The following is a 20,923-nucleotide window of genomic DNA, read 5'->3' as shown; positions in this document are numbered from 1 at the left end:
CTCACGCGCACAAGAAACCTAAAACACTCAGCGAAGGTGCCATGAGAACAGTTAAAATTATTAGATAGGAAAAAGAGCTACAGTTGCTTCGCTTCATCCAGGTATCGTTGCAAGGATAGCGGCACCACACCGCTCACGTTGTGTGCCGGATCCGTCATGTACTCTAACGAGGAAAGGTAAGCCGCGGCGTACTTGTTCTTCAGGTAAGCCCGCGCTTCATCGAAGTTGAGGACGGTCTGCACCAGCGCTTTGCACGGCTCGATCGCCACGTGCGGTAGTCCGCAGACGCCCACGTAGTCGAGCCGCGGGTCGCCACCGGCGCTAAAGGGAACGGTCGTGGAGCCGAGGAGCAGCACGTGTGCAGCGCCGTAGACATGGCTCAACACGCGCTGCCAGCCCGCGCTTGCATGCACGTCGGCTGCACGGCGGGTCACATAGGCCAGGCTGGGCCACAGTTCCTGCATCACCCGGGCACGCTTCGCCTCACCGTCGGCGTCCGCAAAGCTCATCGCGCACGCGTCGTGCACAAGCAGCAGCGCCGTGTCTATCACGTCGGGGCTGCCGAGTCTCGCCGCTTTGTCGTCGCCCTCGGCTGCGGTGCACTTGATCAGGTGTGCGGTGCTGACGGCTGTCGCCTCGGTGCGGGCGGAGGGACAATGGGAGAGAAGGTAGTGCAAGAGAGGGAGAAGCGCATGCGCGAGCTTCGCGTCGTTCTTTGCCACAGTGGTCTTCTTTTTGTCTTCCTTCGGCTTCAGGACGCGGTCCACCAAGTCGAACAACGCCATCGTCACATCCATGGCGAGACCCTTCTCCTCGAGGCCATGTGCAAACTCTTCTAGCGCCGTGGTTGGGACCGTGACGCCGGACTGATGTGCGCCGTACATGACACGCTCGGCGAGTGTTGCGATGGTCTGCGCTGTCATCCCCCCACCCTTCAGCGGCTCCCCGTCCGACGTTGGCGATGCGTTGGACTCTGCGCCGTCTGCGTCGCTGCTGCTGCTGCACGCGGCGGCAACGATAAAGCGCAGCGTCCCCTCGCTCATCTCCGCCGTCCACGACGTATTCGGCACCTCTCGCAGCACCGCTGTCATCGCCGCGTTCACCTCGGCGTGTTCGAAGGGCTGCATGCAGACCGCAATTCCGAGAAGCGACGGGAGAAGCTGACGGAGATGCGCGTCGCCGTACTTCACGCGCTCGAGTTCGTTGCGCAACACCTCCCGCGCCTCCTCGCCGAAGAGGTACTCACTGCTGTCCTCGGAGGTCTCGACGGTGTAGCGCACGCAGCGCCACAGAACCGTGTCCAGCCCTGCCACGCCGTTCCGCCAGCCATCGAGACGCTGCATAATGTTGAGGAGCATCTCAATCCACTCGAAGGTGACGGCGGCGGGCTGCTGCACGACGATGGCGCTCATCACATCCAGCGAACCCACGACCATCGCGGCACTGGCCTCTGCCGGGGGCTCGGGCAGCGCGCACTGCTCCGTGAGAAACTCAAAGTCCAGCACCAGCGAGCCGGCCATGGGGAAGGCGGACGCGAGGCGGGCCAGTGCTCGCAGGCCGCGGCGCAGCAGCAACGTACTCTCTTTGCCCTCCGAGATGAGCGTGCCAACGGTGAAGACGAGAGAGTCGGTGAAGACACTCGTCAGTTCGGCGTTCTCCAGTGCGCAAATGAGGCACAGCGCACCCTCCACCACATCGTCCACGTCCGCCTTCTTCAATTCCTCCTTCACGTCCGCCGCCTCTGCGACGCCGGTCAGCACATTGCTCACCAACGACAGAGACGGCGAGCCGAGCAGGACGCGGCGGGCGGCACTGCCGTGTAAGCTGCGTGCAGCGAGGTGGTGCAGCAGGCAGACCACCGCTGCGGTAATGGCGGGGTCGCGGCGCTGCAACAGGGAGTACAAGGTGGCACTCAAGCCGTTCATCCACATCTGCTGGATGCAGTACTGAACATAACCGTCCGTCTTGCTCGGGTCAACGTCGTCGTGGTCGTCGTCGCAGGCATTGTCGGCTATTTTGGTGGGTTTTTGGCCCAAAACGACGTCGACCAGCGTGGCCACCACCTCTGTCACGAGGTCGGCTTCGGCTTCATCCTGCAACGTCGCATGCAGACGCAGCAGGGCGTTGCCGGGGAGAGCGAAGAGGCAGAAGGCGCGCGCCTCCACTGGCAGTTGCAACGCCGTCGCATGGAACTCCTTCACGGTCGCCAGGTCGAACACTTCCACCGCCTTTGCCGTCAGTTGCCGATGCAGCTGCACCGCAATGGCGAGATGCGCCTTCGCCTCGTCGCCCACCACCCACTCCGTCGCCCGCAGCGAGGCCGGGAAGCCGCTCGTCTGCGCCTTCATCGTTGTCCACGCCCGCCGCAGGTGCTGCACGGCGCTCTGCGTCTTTGTGTGGGCGTCGTCATCGCATATCACGCACGCGTAACACAATCGCATCGCGTTGTGGTAGTGCACGGGATGCGGGAACTGCGCACGGGAGCCGGCCACGGTGCAGAGGCGCGCGAAAAGCTCCGTCGAGGCCGAGGCGTGCAGCGCCAGAGCAGCGAGCAGGTCCAGCAGCACCAGCTGCAGACTTGTGTGTCGGCCGCCCTTCACCAGCTCGGTCTCAATTAGCTCCCACAGCGCCGCGCATTGCGTCAGTGGGTCCACAAGTGTCGGCGCCACAGCGGAGCTGCGTAGCGCCCAGGCAAGGATGTGCAGCACCGACCACACCTCATTCACATGATTGTCGTTGTCCCGCTCCACCTGCCGAAGGAGAGCATCGAGGGAGGGCAGCGTCGACGTGGCCACCACACCGAGATCATCGACGGCGCAGGAGTTTGTCAACCACGTGTTGCGGCACCACAAGTCCCAGTTCACCCCCGCCACGTTCGCCGGCACCGCCGCGCCCGCTCCCATCGCCTCCCCCTGTCTCTCGAGAGACGAGAAGAGACACGGATACCGACCGGACAGCACCGCCGTGACGAGCGGATAGCCGGCGAGCTCCACTAGTTTGTTCTGGATCACGACGAAGGCCTCGACGGACGGCGTCGACTGGAATTCGCTAAAAACCTCCTCAATGGCTGCGTAGACGGCCGCGTCGTCGTCGGTGGCAAACACAAAAGGCGCGCAGTCGACTTTGCCGAAAACGGAGAGAGCCCCTCCCCCCGCGGCGGCTGTCGGGCATTCCACCTCTGCGCTCATTCTTCAACTTGTGCCGTGTGGGTGGGCCGTAACGTCTCCGGTGCAAATGCGTTGCGGCTTCACCGTGACTTCAACTTAGGAAGCGCGTGTGGCTTTTTAATTTATTTAGTTTTTTTGATGCACGACGGCTGAAAAAAGAAAATACCTTCTTCTTCTTTTTGGTTCGTGGTGAGCGACTGTCCTGTCCTGACGTTGGCGTGAGCTTCACTGAGTTGCTGTGGCTGCTGAGCGGCGCGCACGAATGACCGTCGGAGTGGCGGTGACGTTTGCATGAAGCAGCGTAGTGTGATCCACCCACGTCGAAGCAAGGAGAGAGAGAGAGAGGAAAAGGAGGAAAAGGAGAAGCAGGTAACGAAACACTTTCACCAACGCCGTGCACCAAAGAAGGTTCTCGCGCGTCAGCACCGTATAATCATTGGTTCGCTGCGCTGCTGGGTTTGTACACCAAAAAGAAATAGAATGAACAACGATGAAGAAGATTCTGCAAAGGATTGTAAACAAACGTGATGTTTTCATGGACAAAGCACGACGTTGTTCAGGAGACCTCGGGAGTCCCTTCCTTCTCTGTTGATCATGTCCGGGTGAAGCGAGCCGCACCTGCTGCGTACAGCTCTACAATCACAGAAGTGTGTGTGAACGATCATCACGAAGGAGGGGAAAACAAGCCAGTAAAACAAGCGAACGGCAGGCGCAGAAAGCAGTGCAGCGGGGACAATTTGCGGTCGGCAAACGCAGAAACATAGTAGCAACGCCGATACACGTTCGTCGTTGGAAGGCGCTTTGTTGATGCCTTTTCTGTGTGAACGCTACTTCGTGTTCGGCAGACTGGCTAAGATCTTTTCGCCGTCCTTGACATGAGGAGCCATCTTGCTAATGGTTGCACGCATGTCCAGCGGTGCGTCTTTCGAGATGTCCGGCATCCGTGAGTTTAAAAAGGCGGTGCCGTCGTAGTCCATCGTCTTCAGCTTCGCCTTGTAGAAGCGAGCCTTAGCGTCCACGGTGTCCCACGTGCCTTCGATGTTCTCGGGGTCGAAGCCGTCCTCGCGGTCCTTCTCGGGGTCAATCTGTGATGACTCCGTCATTTTCTTCTTCAGCCACATGTCGTTGATGGGCTGGCCAGAGTCCTGCATAACCTTCATGTCCTGCAGAATGCCGTACACGTTGGCGAACTGCTGCTTGTATTGTCCGTAGTCTTGACGGATGTCGCTCATCGATTTCTTGCCCGTCTTCCTGTCCCCCAGAGCGGTGCTACCACCACTGCCTTGCGCGTGAGCAAGGTCGCCGCCGAGCAGCCCTGTGCCCGACGCGCTCGCCAGCGCCGCGGCGAGGAACGAATCCGCAGGACGCTGAACGGCGCTGCCGGTGGTGAGGGTTGGCGTTTGCACGTTGGGCGGTGTGAGGGCCTCAATGGCTTCTGCGCGGTCCTTCTCCGCTGCGCGACGCTCTGCCGTCTCCTCTGCGAGGCGCTGTCCCGCCATCGCGATGCTCTCCTCCAGTCGCTCCTGCAACACTCGGCAGTCCAGCAGATTTGGGCTCAGCTTCCACATCTGCACGCTCAACCGCAGATCGGTCTCGACGCGACGACGTGCGCCGCTGCGGGAGGTGAAGGTGTGCAGCTCCTCCGTACGCTCGCCGAAGCGGAAGCCCCACCGGGCCTCGCCAGAGACACACATGAGCGAGCGAGACGGTAAGAAGGCCTGCCCGTACCGCCCGGTGCTTTCATCGTCGAAGTCCATCACGGTGTCACACAGCAAATTTAGATAGAGGAAGGCGGTGCCCACTGTGGGGTGCTCTACGTGCATTTCATAGCCGGGTATTTCGTGCTCAACAACGCGCGCCGTGTCTGGCATTGTACCCAGCAACGGCGGCGCCACCTCGCCCAGCACACGCAGGAGCGTCGGTGACCACAGCAGCCCCGGCAGGCGTCGGACTTCCTTCTTCTGCCAATTCTTCACCTCGGTGAACTCCTTCTCCGTGCCGAACATTTCGAGGTAGATGTGCTTGATAACCTTGTCCTGCGGTGTCGAGCCTTCCCACACCACCGTCTGCCCCTCGCGCTGCAGGACGCGGCCGAGCTCGGCGTAGATCTGCTCCTCCTCCTCCAGCGACACCACGCTACGGAACACGTCGCAGCGCCGCACCGTCGGCGGCAGCGCGACCAGTGACGCATCTGCCACCAACGTGCGCGCGAGAAGGCGCCAGCCACGACGCAGCATTGAAATGAGCGCTTTGCTCCGCCTGCCAATAACGGGAATCAAATTCGAGTGAAGCGATGACAAAAAAAGAAAGAAGAATGTGTGTGTGTGTGTGTGTGTGTGTGTGTCGAATAACAGCAGCGTCACCGAGAGAACAGGTTTGACCGCTACACGGTGACGTGAGGTAACGTTGACTTCATGAAGCGGCGGCTGTGGCGGCCGCAGAAGAGCGAAAGACGAAATAGAAAGAACAAGAGAAAAGGAAAACAAAGCATGAAGACCAAACGACGCCCCCAGGCGCATGTGATGGAAGGCAGGCGTGAAGCACGCGGCGCACGAGAACGCTGACGGACACAGCTTCAGCTCTAAGGAAAAAACTTTTGCCCTTAGAAGAGAAAAGGCCAGGACCGCGTAAAACAGAGGCTGCACTGGCGTCACTTCGTGACACCATCAGACAGCTGTCCGACAAGTGTCACCTCTTATGCCGTCCACGCTTGCCGGGATTAACGCGTGCAAAAGCGCAGTAAATAAAAAATCAACATCAACAACGCACCAAACAGTTTTTGTAGTAGAAGTGTCAGATTCTCTGGTGCGTACAGCGGAGAGAAGTGCGTTAAACGCAAGTTAAAAGTGATACAAAAAAGAAGAAGAGAGAGAATCGCAGATCACGTCCCCCCGCCCCGCCCACGCCTCTTCCCCAAACAGTCAAAAACAGCCACGTGCTTCAATCGTATTCGCACAGAAAACAGCAGCAATGCCAACGGCTGCTGTCACAGGCGTGGGCATCGGAGCGCAGTCACCACGCTACAAACAACGCGGGAAGCGAAAGGAGAGCGCGTGGACCACACGCGAGGCCATTCCGCCGAAAAGAAACCGCAAACAGAGCCAGTTCCACGTGCTGCATCACACCGTCATTTATTGTACGCGTTTAATCAAATTGTTTCGCCCTTATCACACTTATTAACTTCCACACAAAAAAACGGAGATTCCCACACAAACACACACGCCCCTACACCGTGTAAAAACAAAAAAAAGAGCACTGAAAGAACCACTTCGCTGTTTGCTCTTCTATCCCAGACCTCATACGGTATATACCTCTTCAAGGCTCCGTGTGACGCTGAACCTTCTCGGCAACTGTGAAGAGACGAGCCTTCCAACAACACGGACGAGAGAAGGCTAATATGCTGCCGTTCCTGCCTCCTCCGCGGTGCGCCTGCTCATCGTGCGCGCGTAGTTCTTAATCGCCTCACTCACCCGCTCTGCGCTTGGGCACGGCACCCACTTGTACACCGCCTTCCCGTCTGAGAAGAGGGGCAGGCGAACGTAGATGTACTCGCTGGTGATGTGCAGCGGGAAGTGGTAAGTCTCGTTGCGACCGCTAGAGTACACCTGGTACAGGTTGCGCTTGCTCTCCGTCTCCACAAAGGCGTAGGCGAAGCCGCCACTCACCTCCTTCTGCGCGTCAAGCGCGGCCTGCACGTACTCGGTGCTGTCTTCGAAGCGGCGGTGCGAGCGGACAGACTGGATGTGCTTCACCATGGGGCTCACAAAGCTATAGAGGAAATCGTCCACGTCGGTGAACTCCCACTGCCGGTCCACCACACGGTCCTCCACCCTGTAGTAGAACTGTCCGTTGTCGCGCCGCTCTTCGGAAATAACCCAGTGGTTCGTCGCGGTGGTGCCGACCTTCACCTCGCACACCACCCGGTGCAAGCTGTGCGAGCGTGGTCGCAGCAAGGCCTCGCCGATTTCCTTATCCCGCAGCATCTCGGCCGACACGTTCTTCGACACATCACGAAAGAGTGGGTGACGCGACATCTTCGTGGCAAAGAGCCGCACCTGCTGCTCCACCTGTGCCGTGTTGAGAGAGTTCACGCTGCTGGTGGCCCCACCGCGTTCCGCCGCGCCGTAGGAAGGCATATTCGAGCCGTCCTCGCCATCGGTGTCGGCGAGGGTCAGCTCGTCACGCGGGCGGCACCACTGCAGCTGCAGCTCACACCGCGCCCAGTTGCAGCGCCGAACGGTGCCCTGCAGGAGCGCACCGCGCTGCAGCCACGCCGGCACCTCCACCAGCGGCGGCGGCGCCCCCTGTTCGTCGTCCCTCTGCAGCCAATCCCGGCGCTGCTCCAATGCACGAATGTACGTCAGCAGCTCGACGCGCAAGGCCTCGTCGGGGATGTCCACCGCGGAGATGAACGCGTTGACGCCGCGCGAGGTGGTCAACCGCACGCCCGGCGCCGTCCGCCCACGCACGCTGGTGACGGTACCGGTGACGTAGTCGCCCTCGCGCACCACGAAAGTGCCGCGGCGAGCGCCGCCGCCGCCGCCGCCGCCGCTGCTGCTGCTGCCACTGCCACTGCCCCACGCACCCGCACCCCTCGATAAAGCCGCCACATCCCCGGCGGAAAGGTACGTGATGCCGGTGATGGCGCTCATGAACTCGACGGTGGTGAGGCGGCGGTACGGGCGGCGTGCGAAGGAGCGGCCGTTGGCGACGAGTTCGTCAATCACCAGCTCCACCTCCCGCCGACCGACCTCGGCGCAGCCCTCCATCGCCCTGACCTTCCCCACCACCGCGTGCACGTCAACGCGGTACAACGCGGCGCGGCGCTCCTCCATCCCCATCATGAGCAAACGGATCAGCGCGACTTCCTGCGGGGGTGTCGGAGGCGGAGCAGCAGCAGTAACATCAGCGGAAGAAGGAAGGGGAGCCGCGGTGGACGCAACGACGGTGTCGGCGATCTCGTACCACTGCGGCGGGATGAGCGTCTGATCGAGCGGGTGCCACGGCAGCCCGGCTTCCCACTGCTTGGGCGAGCGGACGCGGATAGAAGCCACGGCGTTGCGCTCAATCGCGGCACCGTAGGACCGCAGCAGCGGCGCCAGTTGCAGCCGGCTCTGCGGCACGTCGGACTGCGACACGGCGGCGGCGACGGCGCGCGCTTTCATCGGGCCAAATCCCGGCACAAACTGCAGAATGGCCGCTGCGTTGGGGCGGAAGACGACGTCGTCGAGCCAGCAGCCGATGCCTGCAACCCACAGACTCATTTCCCACCCCAGCCGGCGGTAGAGTTGGCGGTCGTGCGTGCCGGAGACGCGGGCGGTGCGGCACAGCTGCAGTGCCGTCTGCTCCCCGTCAAAGAGAGAGCACAGCACCTGCATCGGGTCCTGCACGTAGCGCGCCAGGGCCACGCAGGTGACCTGGATGCTCTCTGCGTGCGGCAGCTCCAGGCGTGCGTAGGTCGTGGCGCTGTAGAAGCGCGCCACCTCCGCACTCGTCCACACAACCGGGACGTCGACGAAGGTGCTCTGCTGCACCTGCTCGCGCACGAAGTCCTCGAGGGTGCGCAGCAGCGGCAGACACGCCGTGGAGGAGGCGGCTATGGCCACGACAGAGGGGCGGCACTGGGCAAACAGCTTGCGCAGCTGGGCGGCCTGCAGCACCGCCCGCTCCCGCCCACTAACAGTGGTCAGCGCGCAGTCCACCCAGCGGGTGCCGCCGACGACGTTGCCGTGCTCGTCAATGAAAGTGAAGGCAGTGACCCCGCTGTTGCCCCGGTAGACAGCGCACACCCGACTCGTGTCGCGTACCTCCTTCAGTGCAGCCGGCGCGGTGAGCAGCGCCTCGACAACGTTCCACTGCGGGTCCCACAGCCGCGCCGCCCCGTCGAAGTCGCTGAGGCAGAGACGCGTCGGCGCGTAGGGGCTGAGCGCGCAGAAGGTGCTGAGGCGCAGGGCAGAGGCGACGTTGACGGCGTACTCGGCATGTGCCGTGAGCTGCGCCCGCACCTGCGTCGGCAGCAACTCCAGCAGGCGAATCACCACGAAGTTCATCGCCTCGTCGCGGGCGCGCCACCAGTCCGTGTCCTCGCGACGCTGGTAGAGGCCATCGAGGTTCAGAATGTCGTACACCAGTTTCTGGTCCAGTACGAAGTACAGCTTCACGAGGTCGTTGCGCTCCATCTCGAGCAGCTCCAAGAAGTACTGCGAGTGCTCCGTGAAGACGCTGGCGAGTGAGAAGATCTGGTCCGGCCGATCGGACCGCTTATAGCTCACGATGAGGTCGCCCTCGGCGCAGAACACGTCGACCACCTTGCTGGCCAATATCGGCGTCTTCGAGAACTGCGAGACGAGAGCTTTGGTAAAGAGCGAGAGCACCTGCTCGCCGTCCATCGCCTTCAACAACGTGCGGCCCACACTTGTGGCCCAGTCCTGCAGGCGGACGTGCGTGTTGCTGGGGCACAGCGTCACCGCCGTGTTGGTGCGCAGATTCTCCTGGTACTGCAGACCGGTGATGCTGAACTCCTCGAAGGCGTCCTCCAGGCCCAGCTCCCGCACACGCAGGTACGGGTCCGCCCCGTGAAAGCCTTGCAGGTTTTCGACAAAGGTGAGCCAAATGTCCGCCTCCACGGCGCTCTCAAAGACGATGGAGCTCAGGACCACGCGCTGGTCCTGCACGCGGGCGTCGGGGTGGTCCTTGAGCGCGGCCACCATGCGCTGCCGACGGTACTCCAGTCCGCGAAAGAGGCGATCGAGTTCCACGAGACGCACGAGAAGACGGCCCAGCTCGAGAAAGCACGGCTTGCGCTGCGCGTACTGCCGCTGATGGCGGTCGCTGCGCCAGAGCGGGTCGCCCTCGCCGATGACGTTCCGTGCAGCAGCGTCGAAGCCGACATACGTCTCGCCCACCACCGGCTCCAGCCGTTGCCCGGTAACGGCGTTGAACGCGTACGAGGCCACGGACACTGTGTGCTTGGCGTCTTCGGCCAGCACAGAGCCCTCGAGCAGCGCGGAGAGGAGGGGGTGCAATGGGGTTTGGTGATACATCATGAGGTGCCCGGGCTCCACCTGTTCCACCGTCATCTTCTGCAAGGCGTAGCCGAGAGCCACGACGACGGGTTCGTCGGCGATCTCCAACAGCGGACGGCTCGCCAAGGCACAGATGCGGGTGTTGTGCGCCAGCGGCTGGCCGGCGTTGCGCAGCTGCCGCAGCACCCAGTACACCTCACGATTCAACGAGAAATCGCACATACCACCACCAGGGAGCGGCTTCGGCTCGAAGATGGCTTCCTTCAGCCGCTCTGGGCACGTCTCCCGCAGCGCCGACTCCGTCGTATGGCCCAATCCGGTCTTCTCCAGCTTGTACTCCACATCCTCACGCAACTTCGAACCGAGTCGCTGATGCGGCGGTACGATGCTGTCCGCCGCTCCTGCCTCAATCCAGCGCATGAACTCGTTCGTCTCAAACTCACCCATGTTATCTGCTTCTTCTTCCTCGTCTACGTCCTCTTCTTCCTCCTCGTCGGTGTGAGCATCGCCGTCGTGATCACTGAGACGATCGTTGCGCAGATCCTCCAGCTCCCGTCGCGCCTCCTCACGCAGGCGGCGATCGCGCTCCGCCTCCTTCTGCCGCTCCGCGGCCGTCTTCAGGCGACGGGCACCGTTGCCCTCGGCATCGGAGGCGTCGTCCTGCGGGAAGCTGAAGATTAACGACACAAAAGCGCCGTGCACGCGGTCGGCAGCGAGGGCAGCGTCGGTGAGGCCGCGCGCCCACGTCAGCCCGGCCAGCACCTCCTCTATCGAGGACGGGCCGGATGCTGCCGACGACGTTGCTGGGGCGGACGACTCCATGATTCACCGGAAAAAAGAAAAGAAATGATAAAAGAAGAGACACTTGCCCAATTTGACTAGCGCAGCGTTCAAGAGCTCAAAGGGAAGTAATTCTTACACCAACTTTTCCTCCGAGACAAAACAGAGGAGATATTCTCTCTCCTTTTTGTGCCGCTTTGAACGTCGATAGATACCGAATGACACGTCAATCGCTCGCGCTCCTTTCGTAACGGAAGAAAAAGGAGTATGAAACGACAGTTGGCAAATCCAAATCCGTGAGATGCCGAGTGAATCAAGATGACGCGCCACTAAAGCTGCGGTGCAGCGCCTCCGACAACGACACACCACGTCCAACACGAATCAAAGGGAAAGCACGGAGCAATAACACCCTCCTTCGGCCACCACAGTCTTATCGGTTTTCTGCTACGAGTAGGGTTACTTGACACAGCTTTCTATTCGGCACCTTTCACCGTCCACGGAAGATCCTCCACTGCGCCAGTCTTATACACCGCCACTCCTCTGCGCTGTTTGTTTTCCTTCGTTGCACTACAATGATAAGAACAAAAAGAGAAGAGCAGTCTTCCTTTCCTAAAAGCGGCTCAGGCCCGTCAAGTACAAAGGGGACACCCACAAAGAACAACAGGCTTATGAGCGCGGTGAATTCAAGAAAAAGAGAGGGGAGGGCAGAGAGAAGAAATGGCTGAGAAGAAAACAAATAGCAAGGTGCGGTGTAACCCCCCCCCCCCCACCTTCTATCTTCTCGGTAGATAGAGAGGCTTTTGAACATCATCGATGCTCCCCCCCCCCCAAACGAAAAGGAAGTGGTGTAGTTCTCTGAGAAAGAGTGAAATACACTGGTCGCCGTCGCGGTGCAGCGCTGTTGGAGACAGAAACCTTCCCGAGTTATTCGGCGCCGTCAGTTGGTCGAAGCGCGTCGTGCGGTGCGCGTCCGCCCCTCACAGAGAAACGGGCGTGCGTCTGCAAACCGATGGCATGGGTGTTCTGTTTCCTCCTCTGTGTACCCTTTTAGCAAGTGTCCACGGATTGCAAATTCTAATAAAACAGAAGTGTTTGAGAACAGACTCACAAGGACTAAAAAAAAAAGAAGAAGAGTGAATTCTAAAACAGATTAGGAGAAAGCAGATTATGATCTCGTCGAGGTTATTGAGTGGATGAGAGGGTGAGAAAGTCTACTCTCGTGAAACGTAAACTCAGAATAGTGAAAAAGGAAATGCACATCTGTAACGCAAGAAGAAAGCGGAGCAACAACAACACGACAAAGAGTTCTGTACATCGAAGTAGAACACCTTCACAGAGAAAGGAGTGCGAAAAGAAAACGACGAAAGAAAAGAAGCGGGTAACTCAAACTGAGATAGGGCGGCCCAGGTAGTCAACGCCGTTCGCAGAGGGTGTAGTGCAACGTCCTTCCCACACCTCTGAGAAAAAAAAAGAAGAAGAAGAAGAGAGCACAGAGAAGAACCGTGAAAATGTAATCAGGAAGTCTAACTAACAATTGCAATGCAAAAAGAAAAACAGTATGTGCACACACACTCACACTCACACGCGCGCACAGGGTTCGCAGAAACCCACGTTGACGAAAACAAAAAAAAAGAGGGCGGAAAAATGATCCCCGAAAACGAAGACCAAATCAAATCTCTACGTCACTAAGAAGATAAACTACCTTCCACGGTGGCCTTCTTTTCCGCTCGCCGCACCCGTTACTGACGCCGATCCATCAGCCGCCACCATCAGCTCTCGTTCCACGCGGGCGTAACGGGCACCCACAGCGTGCTCAACCGCGGAGAGGTTCTGCCAAAGGGCGCCGAAGCGGTCATTCGGCTGCGTCACTACCGCCACCGCGGCCGACTGGTCCGTGCGCACCTCGGGCAACTTCAACTTCGGCGTGTCACCGCCGCTGACGCTTCTCGGCCGGGATGACATGCTGTTTCGCGACGCCGACGCCTGCGAGGTCGAAGGTGAAACGCGGCTGTGGTGAGAGCCGGTCGGGCCGTCCGATAGCACGTCTGGAGGGGAGGTAGAAGGCGCTCGCTTCACCACCGCTGCCTGCGTCGCATCTGTGTGCTTCACGCTCGGGTGCAAGCGGGGCAGTTGCGGTGGTGGAGGCGAAGACGACGACGACGACGGAGTCTGCCGAGGTGGGGCTGGAGAGTCAGTATCGTGGATCATCTTCACCGACTTCATCTGCACCTCTCCAGCAGCCCGCGGGCCCGGCAGCGGGGAATGCAGCTGTAGCTGCCGTTGCAGTGGTGGAGCTGCCGGTCCAGGTCGTGCAAGCATCGAGTGCTTAACCACCCGCACGGGAGGTTCGGTCGCCGGACTGGTGGCGCCGCTGCTCTGCGTGGCAGGGGTAGCAGAGCACGACGTCTCTCCCACCGGCGCCGTCGACGACTGCGGGAGATTCGTGGGTGGCAGTGTGAGCGTCGAACACGGAGGCGAGGTGACGGACGCGTACAAGACGGGGAGCGCCGGTGGGGTCGACTCGGCCACCTTTGACGGCCTGTGCGCACGCGGGGTGGCGTTGCGGCTGCGCGAGGACAGCTGCGATGAACTCGCCAGCGAGACGCCCGCTGAAAGCACCGGTTCGGTTCGGGTGCCGACGACACCCGCATGCGGACTTACTACCAGAGGCACCGCAAGAGGCGGGTGTGTCATGCGCACGTCCACCACGGTGATGGGCGCTGCGGAGTGCTGACCCATCGGAGGAAGGTGAAGCACTGGGACCGGGGCCGCCACATCACCTCGAGGTGTGTATGGCGACGCCGGAGATCGCTGCACGGCGAGTTTGGCCTCGTTCGATGACGAAGATGCTTTTTCATCTCTGTGCTCCTCATGGTGGCTCGTGATGGTGCTGCCGCCCATGCGAGGTAACAGCGGTTCCTTCTGTGCTGCGCTCGGCCGGAGCGACGACGCCACCTTTGTTGGGTGCGATTGCCGTGCCACATCGGGAACCGGAGGAGCGTTCTTCAGCTGCCGGTCCTCACCGGCATTTGACGGGTGACGTGATCGCAGTCGGACAGGAGCTTCGATCTGCTTCGCGGAGGTCAGCTCTGGTACATCCACTTTTGCACGCGAGGGAGGCGCGGGGGTGGGGCGAGAAAACACCGCGGGCTCCGAAGTGAGAATGTGGATAACTGCCTTGGCATGGGAGGGTGCCGGGACGGGTTTGATGTCCAGTGGTCGGCGCGGCATCACGGGGGTCGTCTGTGGAACTAAAAGAGTATGGTCGACGGCGCCACCGCCGTTGTTTGGGGGTGGAGACGGACGCAGCGGAGACACGTGCGCGCTCTCTTCGTCGTCTTCAGTGATGGACGACGAGTCGTCGACTTCATTCTCCGCCACTACCTCTTCCTCTGTCTCGTCTGTTTCCTCCTCATCGCTCGAACTGTACGATGCAGTTGCCGTTCGTGCTCTGAGAGCGTCCTTATTCACCCTACACTGCTCTGATATTCTTCTCACAAGCTCTCGCAGTGTGCTCTTTTCGTCGACCTGAGATGCTGCCAGTGGCGTGCATGGGTTGGGGGTATCGTGCTCGCTTTGCTGCTGCTGTGGCTGCTGCTGCTCCGGCTGCTGTGCCGCGGGCTGGGGCTTAGGGGAGGGGGTGGGGGTGTGGGGCCGCGTCACTTGCAGCTGCTGTTGCACCGGCGCTTTGTCCGTCTCTTGGGGTGGCAGTGGGGGCGGTGGTGGGAGAGACACGGTGGACGGCTGCGTCGACGTCGCGGCAGCCACGTTTGCACCCAACTGCGGTGCGACGAGCACACGTGGTTGGGGCGGCGGAGGCGATACCTCGAGTGCCACGAGCCGCGGTAGCTGTGGAGTGGTGTGCGTCGTTGTTGACGATGACTGGGACGAAGGTGCCGGAAGGTACCTGAAATCGTATTCCTCATGTCCAGCTGGGCTCTCCGCAGTTATGGATAATGGGGATGCTGACCCAGAGGATGTGGCGGCAGCCGTAGCAGCACATCCCGGGTCACCTGCCGGCGCATTTGGGGAGTAGTGCAGCAGGTATTCCTCCAAGTCCATCTCATCCGTGTATCCAATGATGGAGTACGACCGCGAGTCAGGCGGCTCTCCCGCAGCGGTGTAGGCCGTGTTGAGAAGACGCTGGCGGCGCGCCGTGATCCAGTTCCGGTTGATGGTGTGCTTTAAGGGCTCGCGAGACAGCATCACCTCGTCGTACAGCCCCCAAAGCAGAGGAAAGGGATACTGCCCCAGCACCTCCGCGACGTGAACACGGTCCGCGGCGTCTGCAGCAGCGCTGCTGCTCACCACGTCGTAGCTAATAGCGACGCCGGTGCCTTTCGGTACCACCGTCTTTACGGCCACCCCTACAGGGACTTTGATAGCGTCGCTGCCGCGCAGGCAGGTCAGTGCCTCCAGCGCAAACGTGTCACGGAGCCTTTGCTTGTGCTTCTCCAGCACCTCCAGCCACGCCTCACCGTCCAGCTGCATAGCGTATTCGGCTGCACGCCGTGCCTCCATCTTGACCTCCTCGTCAAGCTCCGTCTGCAGACGTGTATACAGCGCTCTCGCTTTGGTGAAGGCACAGCTTTGCAGCGCGTTTTCCACGTCCTGCAAGTTAGTCGGAGAGCTGAGGCCGCGTAAGAGAAAAGTGAAGAGGACACCGTGACTCTGAACGGTCGGCACCAACTGCTCAACGGAAACAGATAGCGGCGACAGCGTCAACGCTGCGTCGGACAAGACCGCCTCGTGCAGCTCCACCGCGTGCTCCTCCAGCAACCTTGGACACAGTAGCCCCTCAAGATACACGGCGTGTGCGCTGCTGCTATCTTCCTTCGCATTCGTGCAGGTGCTGCTGCTGCTGCTGCTGCTGTCGACAGTCGCAGGAGACGTCGTCACATTCGCCTGTGTGCTTTCCTTTGCAGGCGAGGTCACCATGAGTGAGGAGCTCGACAAAAGCGTCGCCCTGCGCATCGCATCCGCGGACAGCGGATTAGGCAGCGTTTCGCGTGTGGCCACCTCCCTCAGGAAGTCGATCAGCGCCGGGTAGCGGTACTCCATCAACGCCTTCTGCCAGGCCTTCGCCACCGATTGCATCGGCACCCGCATCACCACGCCGATGGTGAGATTGCCCGATACCGTCAGCCGCAGCACGTTGTCGTCCGTGGTGTCGACCAGCGCGCACGTCTCCGACACAAACAAGGTGCGAATCGTCGCCTCCTCTTGCTGTATGACATCCTCGCGGAGCGCCGGCACGTCGAAGACGCGGCTGATCTGCGCGGTGGTGGGCACGTGGGACGCGGCGGTGCTCTGCAGCTCACGAAGGTGGGTCAGCGGCAGTCGCTCGAGCGCCCACCGGAACTGCGGCGGGTTCAGCCCACACGGCAGCGCGACCAGCGGGACACCAAAGTCCACCCGCAGCCGTCCGTCCTCCTGCACGGTTATGTCTTCTAAGGTGAGTTGGGCGAGCTGGTCAGCGAGGAGCTCCTCTACATCCGCCATCACCGCTGCCGTCACCTCGTCGCGGCGGTGGGCGAGGAGCGTGTTCCACAGGGTGCCGGGCAGTTCAATTTGATAGACAGAAACGACGCTGCTACGGCTGATGCTGCGGGAGTCGCCCACAGCAGAAACGGGAGATAGCAGCGACTCCACCGGGTTCAGCTTCACCGTACGAATGGAACCGTTTAAGACGGCACGGCTGTCCGTGGGTTGACGACAGAGAATCGGCGACTCCTTCGGGCGACGGGTGAAGGAGAAGGCGAACGGCGGCTTGGAGGACTCCGCGGCTGGTAAAAAGTGCTGCTGCGCTTGCCGGTTGTAGAGACTCCACGCGTGCGGCAGGCGCTCAACCGGCAGGGTGGTGTCCGAGCCGTCTCCGATGGACAACATTGCAGCTGACGCAGCGGCCATCGGCTTCAGCGTCACGTCTGGGTCCACCACCACCACCACCCGTAACCGATCGTCGTAGGTGATGTCCACGTTTCCTAACGCGCTCAGTGGAACACTGCAGAGGTCCTGCACGTCGGCCTGCAAGGCGCGTTTCAGTAGCACGGGATACTCCTCCAGCAGCGCGGCCCACTTCTCGCCCAAAATAGAAAAGGTCAGCCGTGGGCTTTGCACCGAGTATTTCAGCTCCGTCGGCGCCGCCACCGGGACGCCAGGAACCGCCTCTGTCACCTCAAGTGAAGGCAACGAAGTGCCTCGGCCGTCCTCGATTTGCACGTACGAGCGCACTCTGCCCCGCGCCACAGCCACCGGTTGCACGCTCCCTTCATCTTCGCTTTCTTCGTTGCCGTCCTCCGACGACGCACTGGACGCCGTGCTATGCGGTGACTCCGCAGACTCCGCGCTGCCGCCCGCCTCCGCCACGTGCCCATTCCCATCGACTTCTTCATCTGCCACGGACGGTTCGCTTTCGCTCGCATGAAGTGCGACTGCAGCGACCAACGCCTGTGGGCTCACCGCCTCAACAGCAAAGAGTACCGGTAGCGGTGCGACCTGAGAGGTGGCACCACTCGACTCGCTTGTCACATGTGAACAGCGAGACTCCCGCTGCTGCTGCTGCTGCTCCGGCGAGATCACTCCGGAAGAGGAATCCGAAAAAACAGAGGAAGTAACTCTGCTTGGTGTTCTGACGCGTGCTGACACAACCAGCGTGGAAGAGGAAGAGACGGTGAAGGAGGTCTGCGTGGCGGCGCAAATCAGTGAAGCCGGTCGTGCGTCGTCGGACACCGAAAAGACCTCACTTACCGTGTTGTCACCGCCGTCCAAAGGGCTCAGCAGTGCCGCTGGGGGGACCTGTGGCATTTCCTGTTCTGCTGCTGCAACGTTGTCTGTTTCACTGCTCCGCTCACTGACTTGGCTTGCTGACCTTGTCAGAGAAGTCATGCTTGTGCCTACTGTCGCACGATGCGGTACAGGAGTTCTCGCTGCGACACCCATCGCTGCTGCTCTGGGCACCGTAGGGGATAGACGAGCGAGGTGGGGAAAGCTCTGCGGAAACGACGCTGCCCGCACGCTGCGCGCTACCCTTTTCGGCACCGCGTCCACCTCAAAACCGACGGAGGAGTTGCCGTCCGTCGATGTCTGCGGGGAGCCAATGCTGATCTGCGCTTCACTGACTGCCTCCATGGGGAGCCGAGCGATGTCTGCCCGCAATGCGCCACGCGACACGTTGGGTTCATTTGCAGCCATTAATGGAGTCGGCAGCGGCACCTCGCACATCATATTGAACATCTTGACCGAGTAGCGGGTCGATGAGGACGATGGCGACGTCTCTGTGCGCGTCGCCGTGCCGGCGCCCACACGACGAACTGGTTGCGACGGAGGAGAACGTTGCTGTGGCTGCTGTTGATATCGTTGCTCCTGCTGCCGCGGTGTTGCCGCTGCTGTCTGCCTCACAGTGCTCGCTTCCCGCTTCACGACGGTTGACAGCACACTTGTCGTTGTGGGTGGCTGACACTCTTCCAGGTACTTCCACGTATCGGTGAAGGGTGCATCCGCCATGGCCTCCTCCGCGTTTTCTTCCACCTCGTCCCCCTCTTGCCAGCGAAACACCAGCTCGACGTAGAGGCCGTCGGCGTTTACACGAGTAGCGCGCACTCGCACTTCTTTCGCAGACGGCACCGCATAGAGGCCATCGCGACGTAGCGCAACGTGCAAGTCGCCGCTTGTGCCGCTGCGGGCTGCACGACGCAGTTTGTTCGTGACGCTGGTCGCAAAGACGATTGGCACGACCAGCTCTGACTGCGTGCTGGGAGCCTCACCACGTCGGTTCGCTTGCTGGCGTGTCTGTCGCCACGGGGCACCCCCCACGCGCGAGGCAGTGCGAGGTGAGGGAGAAGCCTGATTCTGCGCAACCCCGCCCTCTTCGACACCTTTTTCTTGTTCTTCTTCGTTTGCGCGTGTGCGGAACTGGGCTGGTGGAAGGGGACGTGGAAGTGGCGGTGCGGGAGGTGTGGCGAGAGAGGGCAGCGGATGCTGGGAGTTGCCGTTACCTATTAGTACGGAGGAAACAAAGTTGTATGTCTCCCACACTCCGTCGAAGCCGCACTCCTGCAGCACCGCATCGGCGTTGACGCGACGACGCGGGTTGATTTCCTTCACGGACAGGATCGCCTCCAGCTCCGTCGCAGAGGTGTGAAGGCTGATGACATCGACAGACGTGGCCGGCAGCGCTGCCTCTACGTCGTGGATCAGAGCGTGCTGCAGAAACTTCCGATGATGTCGGAGCACGGCGTCCCAGAGAGAACCGGGGAACACCAGACGACAACTGTGCCGGCTTGCGGAAACAAAGCCGTCCCTTGTCGGCTTCGGTCGCTTCCCTCGTTTTTTTGCGAACGGTGCGGTCACCGAGGGGGCTGGCGGCTGCCGGTTGCGAAGAGGCGAACGAGAAGTGGTCGCCGACGGCACCTCTCCGCCGACGCCGGAGGCTGGGGCCGGCGGCGGTGGGAAGGCGGCGTAGTAGTCAATGATGATGTCGCGCCTGGACAGGGCTTCGTACTCTACCAAAAAGCGCTGCGCATAAGCTAGAGACGACGGAACCTCGCCATGGGCGTTACTCTCACACACGGCGGAAGTGGCCAATGGGCGACTTGGCGCGTCTCTTTGCTGTGAAGTTGTCTGGCGACTACGCCTGCCTTTCTTATTATTTGCTTGTAGAACGACCGGGGGCTTCGGGGACATAGCGGCACCGTAAGAAGGCGATTCTCCCCCGGCGTTCGCTGCAGCTTCTACTACTACCGGTGGCTGTGGCGGCGGTGCTGGTGATGGTAATGATGGTGGTGGTGGTTGTGGTGCGAGAGGATGCGTGTGCACGTGAAGAAACTCATTTACATATTCCACGGTGCGATCACGCGACGCTGACGCCTCTTCTCGCATTGGTTGCGGGACATCGCAACTTTCACGGTGCGGCGATGCCTGCACCTCGGCGTAGGGCGGTGGCGGTTGCAGCATCACTCCATCTTCTACTACTAAAGGTGCGGAAGGACTCCGATGGGCCGCAACGCAGATCGCGTTGGGAGCCTGGGCATAGTCACCCGTGTGCTCATGCTGCTCCGTGAGGGGCTGCGGCAGCGGAGGTGGCTGGCGCACAGCACCGGGGCGTGACGCGATGTCGTTGCCCGCCGCCGCAATCAGCGCGGTGTACGACGGAAAGACGCCACAGATACGTGTTTGGTGCAGAATATCGTCTAAGTAGGTGTTGGACCGCGACGGAGACAGCGGGCGCACCAGTGACTGCGGCTTGCACAAGTAGATGTGCGCCATAGATCACAGGTGCTTTTGTTATATATTAAGGCCTTCTAAACGACACAGCGCTCTAGCCAGCTGTCGTGCTTTCGAAACACGTCAACTATTGCAGATGAAGCCCATGCATTTATATGTGCGTATAATATGTTTGTTTGTTTTTATGTGGAGTAATCAAGAGATACAGTTTGGAAGAAGAAAAAGAGGAAGAAGTTAAAGTGGCATTCACTTCAAGAAACGCGTCGGAAGCTCCTTGCTATGCGCTTGCGCTTGTGTGTGTGCGCGTGCTGGCTTGTAGGAGCACGCACGCTTGACTGAAGCGAACACAACTGTTGGAGAGGCCAGCAGCGCGGACCAGGACAGAGAGTTGCGGATGAAATGGACAGAAGTACACAGCCGCTTCTGCCCAAACGTTTACACCACCCGCTTTTCACAAACGTGCGTTACAAAGCAAGTGAGAAGAGTTGAAGATGCAGAAAAGAAAAGTACCAGACTTCTAACAAAGAAAATAATTGAATACAAGAGACGGGAGAACCTCTACAGAAATGATACGGGCATGCTCCGTTTTTTTGCGCGTGTGTGTGTGTATGTGTCTGGAAATGGTGGCGTGGGGTGAGGAAGGAGGAGGGGGGGGGGGGGCGTCAACGGGTCCGCAGAAAAGATGGGGAGACAAACAACAATCATTACAAAACGCCGCATTAGCGG

General features: G+C 60.5%; 4 protein-coding genes across 7 annotated transcripts; all 4 read right to left on the bottom strand.

Moving 5' to 3' along the window:
* Positions 1–77: 77 nt before the first annotated feature.
* Positions 78–3,480, bottom strand: ABB37_02406 (hypothetical protein; the record flags this gene model as incomplete). 3 transcript variants are annotated; one of them, XM_015799393.1, is made up of 1 exon in its annotated part: positions 78–3,480. In XM_015799393.1, exon 1 carries the CDS (start codon positions 3,186–3,188, stop codon positions 78–80), a length of 3,111 nt encoding a protein of 1,036 aa, XP_015662871.1. In that variant the 5' UTR covers positions 3,189–3,480. The 3 variants fall into 3 exon arrangements, with proteins under 3 accessions (XP_015662871.1, XP_015662872.1, XP_015662873.1); XM_015799394.1 differs by having other exon boundaries at positions 78–3,414; XM_015799395.1 differs by having other exon boundaries at positions 78–3,411.
* A 514-nt stretch (positions 3,481–3,994) lies between these two features.
* Positions 3,995–5,595, bottom strand: ABB37_02405 (putative mitochondrial hypothetical protein; the record flags this gene model as incomplete). The annotated part of the gene is made up of 1 exon (XM_015799392.1): positions 3,995–5,595. The coding sequence occupies exon 1, from the start codon at positions 5,402–5,404 to the stop codon at positions 3,995–3,997; it is 1,410 nt and encodes a 469-aa protein (XP_015662870.1). The 5' UTR covers positions 5,405–5,595.
* A 964-nt stretch (positions 5,596–6,559) lies between these two features.
* Positions 6,560–11,639, bottom strand: ABB37_02404 (hypothetical protein; the record flags this gene model as incomplete). 2 transcript variants are annotated; one of them, XM_015799390.1, is made up of 1 exon in its annotated part: positions 6,560–11,639. In XM_015799390.1, the coding sequence occupies exon 1, from the start codon at positions 11,012–11,014 to the stop codon at positions 6,560–6,562; it is 4,455 nt and encodes a 1,484-aa protein (XP_015662868.1). In that variant the 5' UTR covers positions 11,015–11,639. The 2 variants fall into 2 exon arrangements, with proteins under 2 accessions (XP_015662868.1, XP_015662869.1); XM_015799391.1 differs by having other exon boundaries at positions 6,560–11,593.
* Positions 11,640–12,670: 1,031 nt separating this feature from the next.
* ABB37_02403 (hypothetical protein) lies at positions 12,671–20,326 on the bottom strand (the record flags this gene model as incomplete). Its single annotated transcript, XM_015799389.1, has 1 exon — positions 12,671–20,326. Exon 1 carries the CDS (start codon positions 20,237–20,239, stop codon positions 12,671–12,673), a length of 7,569 nt encoding a protein of 2,522 aa, XP_015662867.1. The 5' UTR covers positions 20,240–20,326.
* Positions 20,327–20,923: the final 597 nt, after the last annotated feature.

This window comes from Leptomonas pyrrhocoris, assembly GCF_001293395.1.
Source record: "Leptomonas pyrrhocoris isolate H10 chromosome Unknown, whole genome shotgun sequence".
In the NCBI taxonomy this organism is placed as follows: Eukaryota; Euglenozoa; class Kinetoplastea; order Trypanosomatida; family Trypanosomatidae; genus Leptomonas; species Leptomonas pyrrhocoris.
This window is presented reverse-complemented; position numbering and strand designations above follow the sequence as displayed.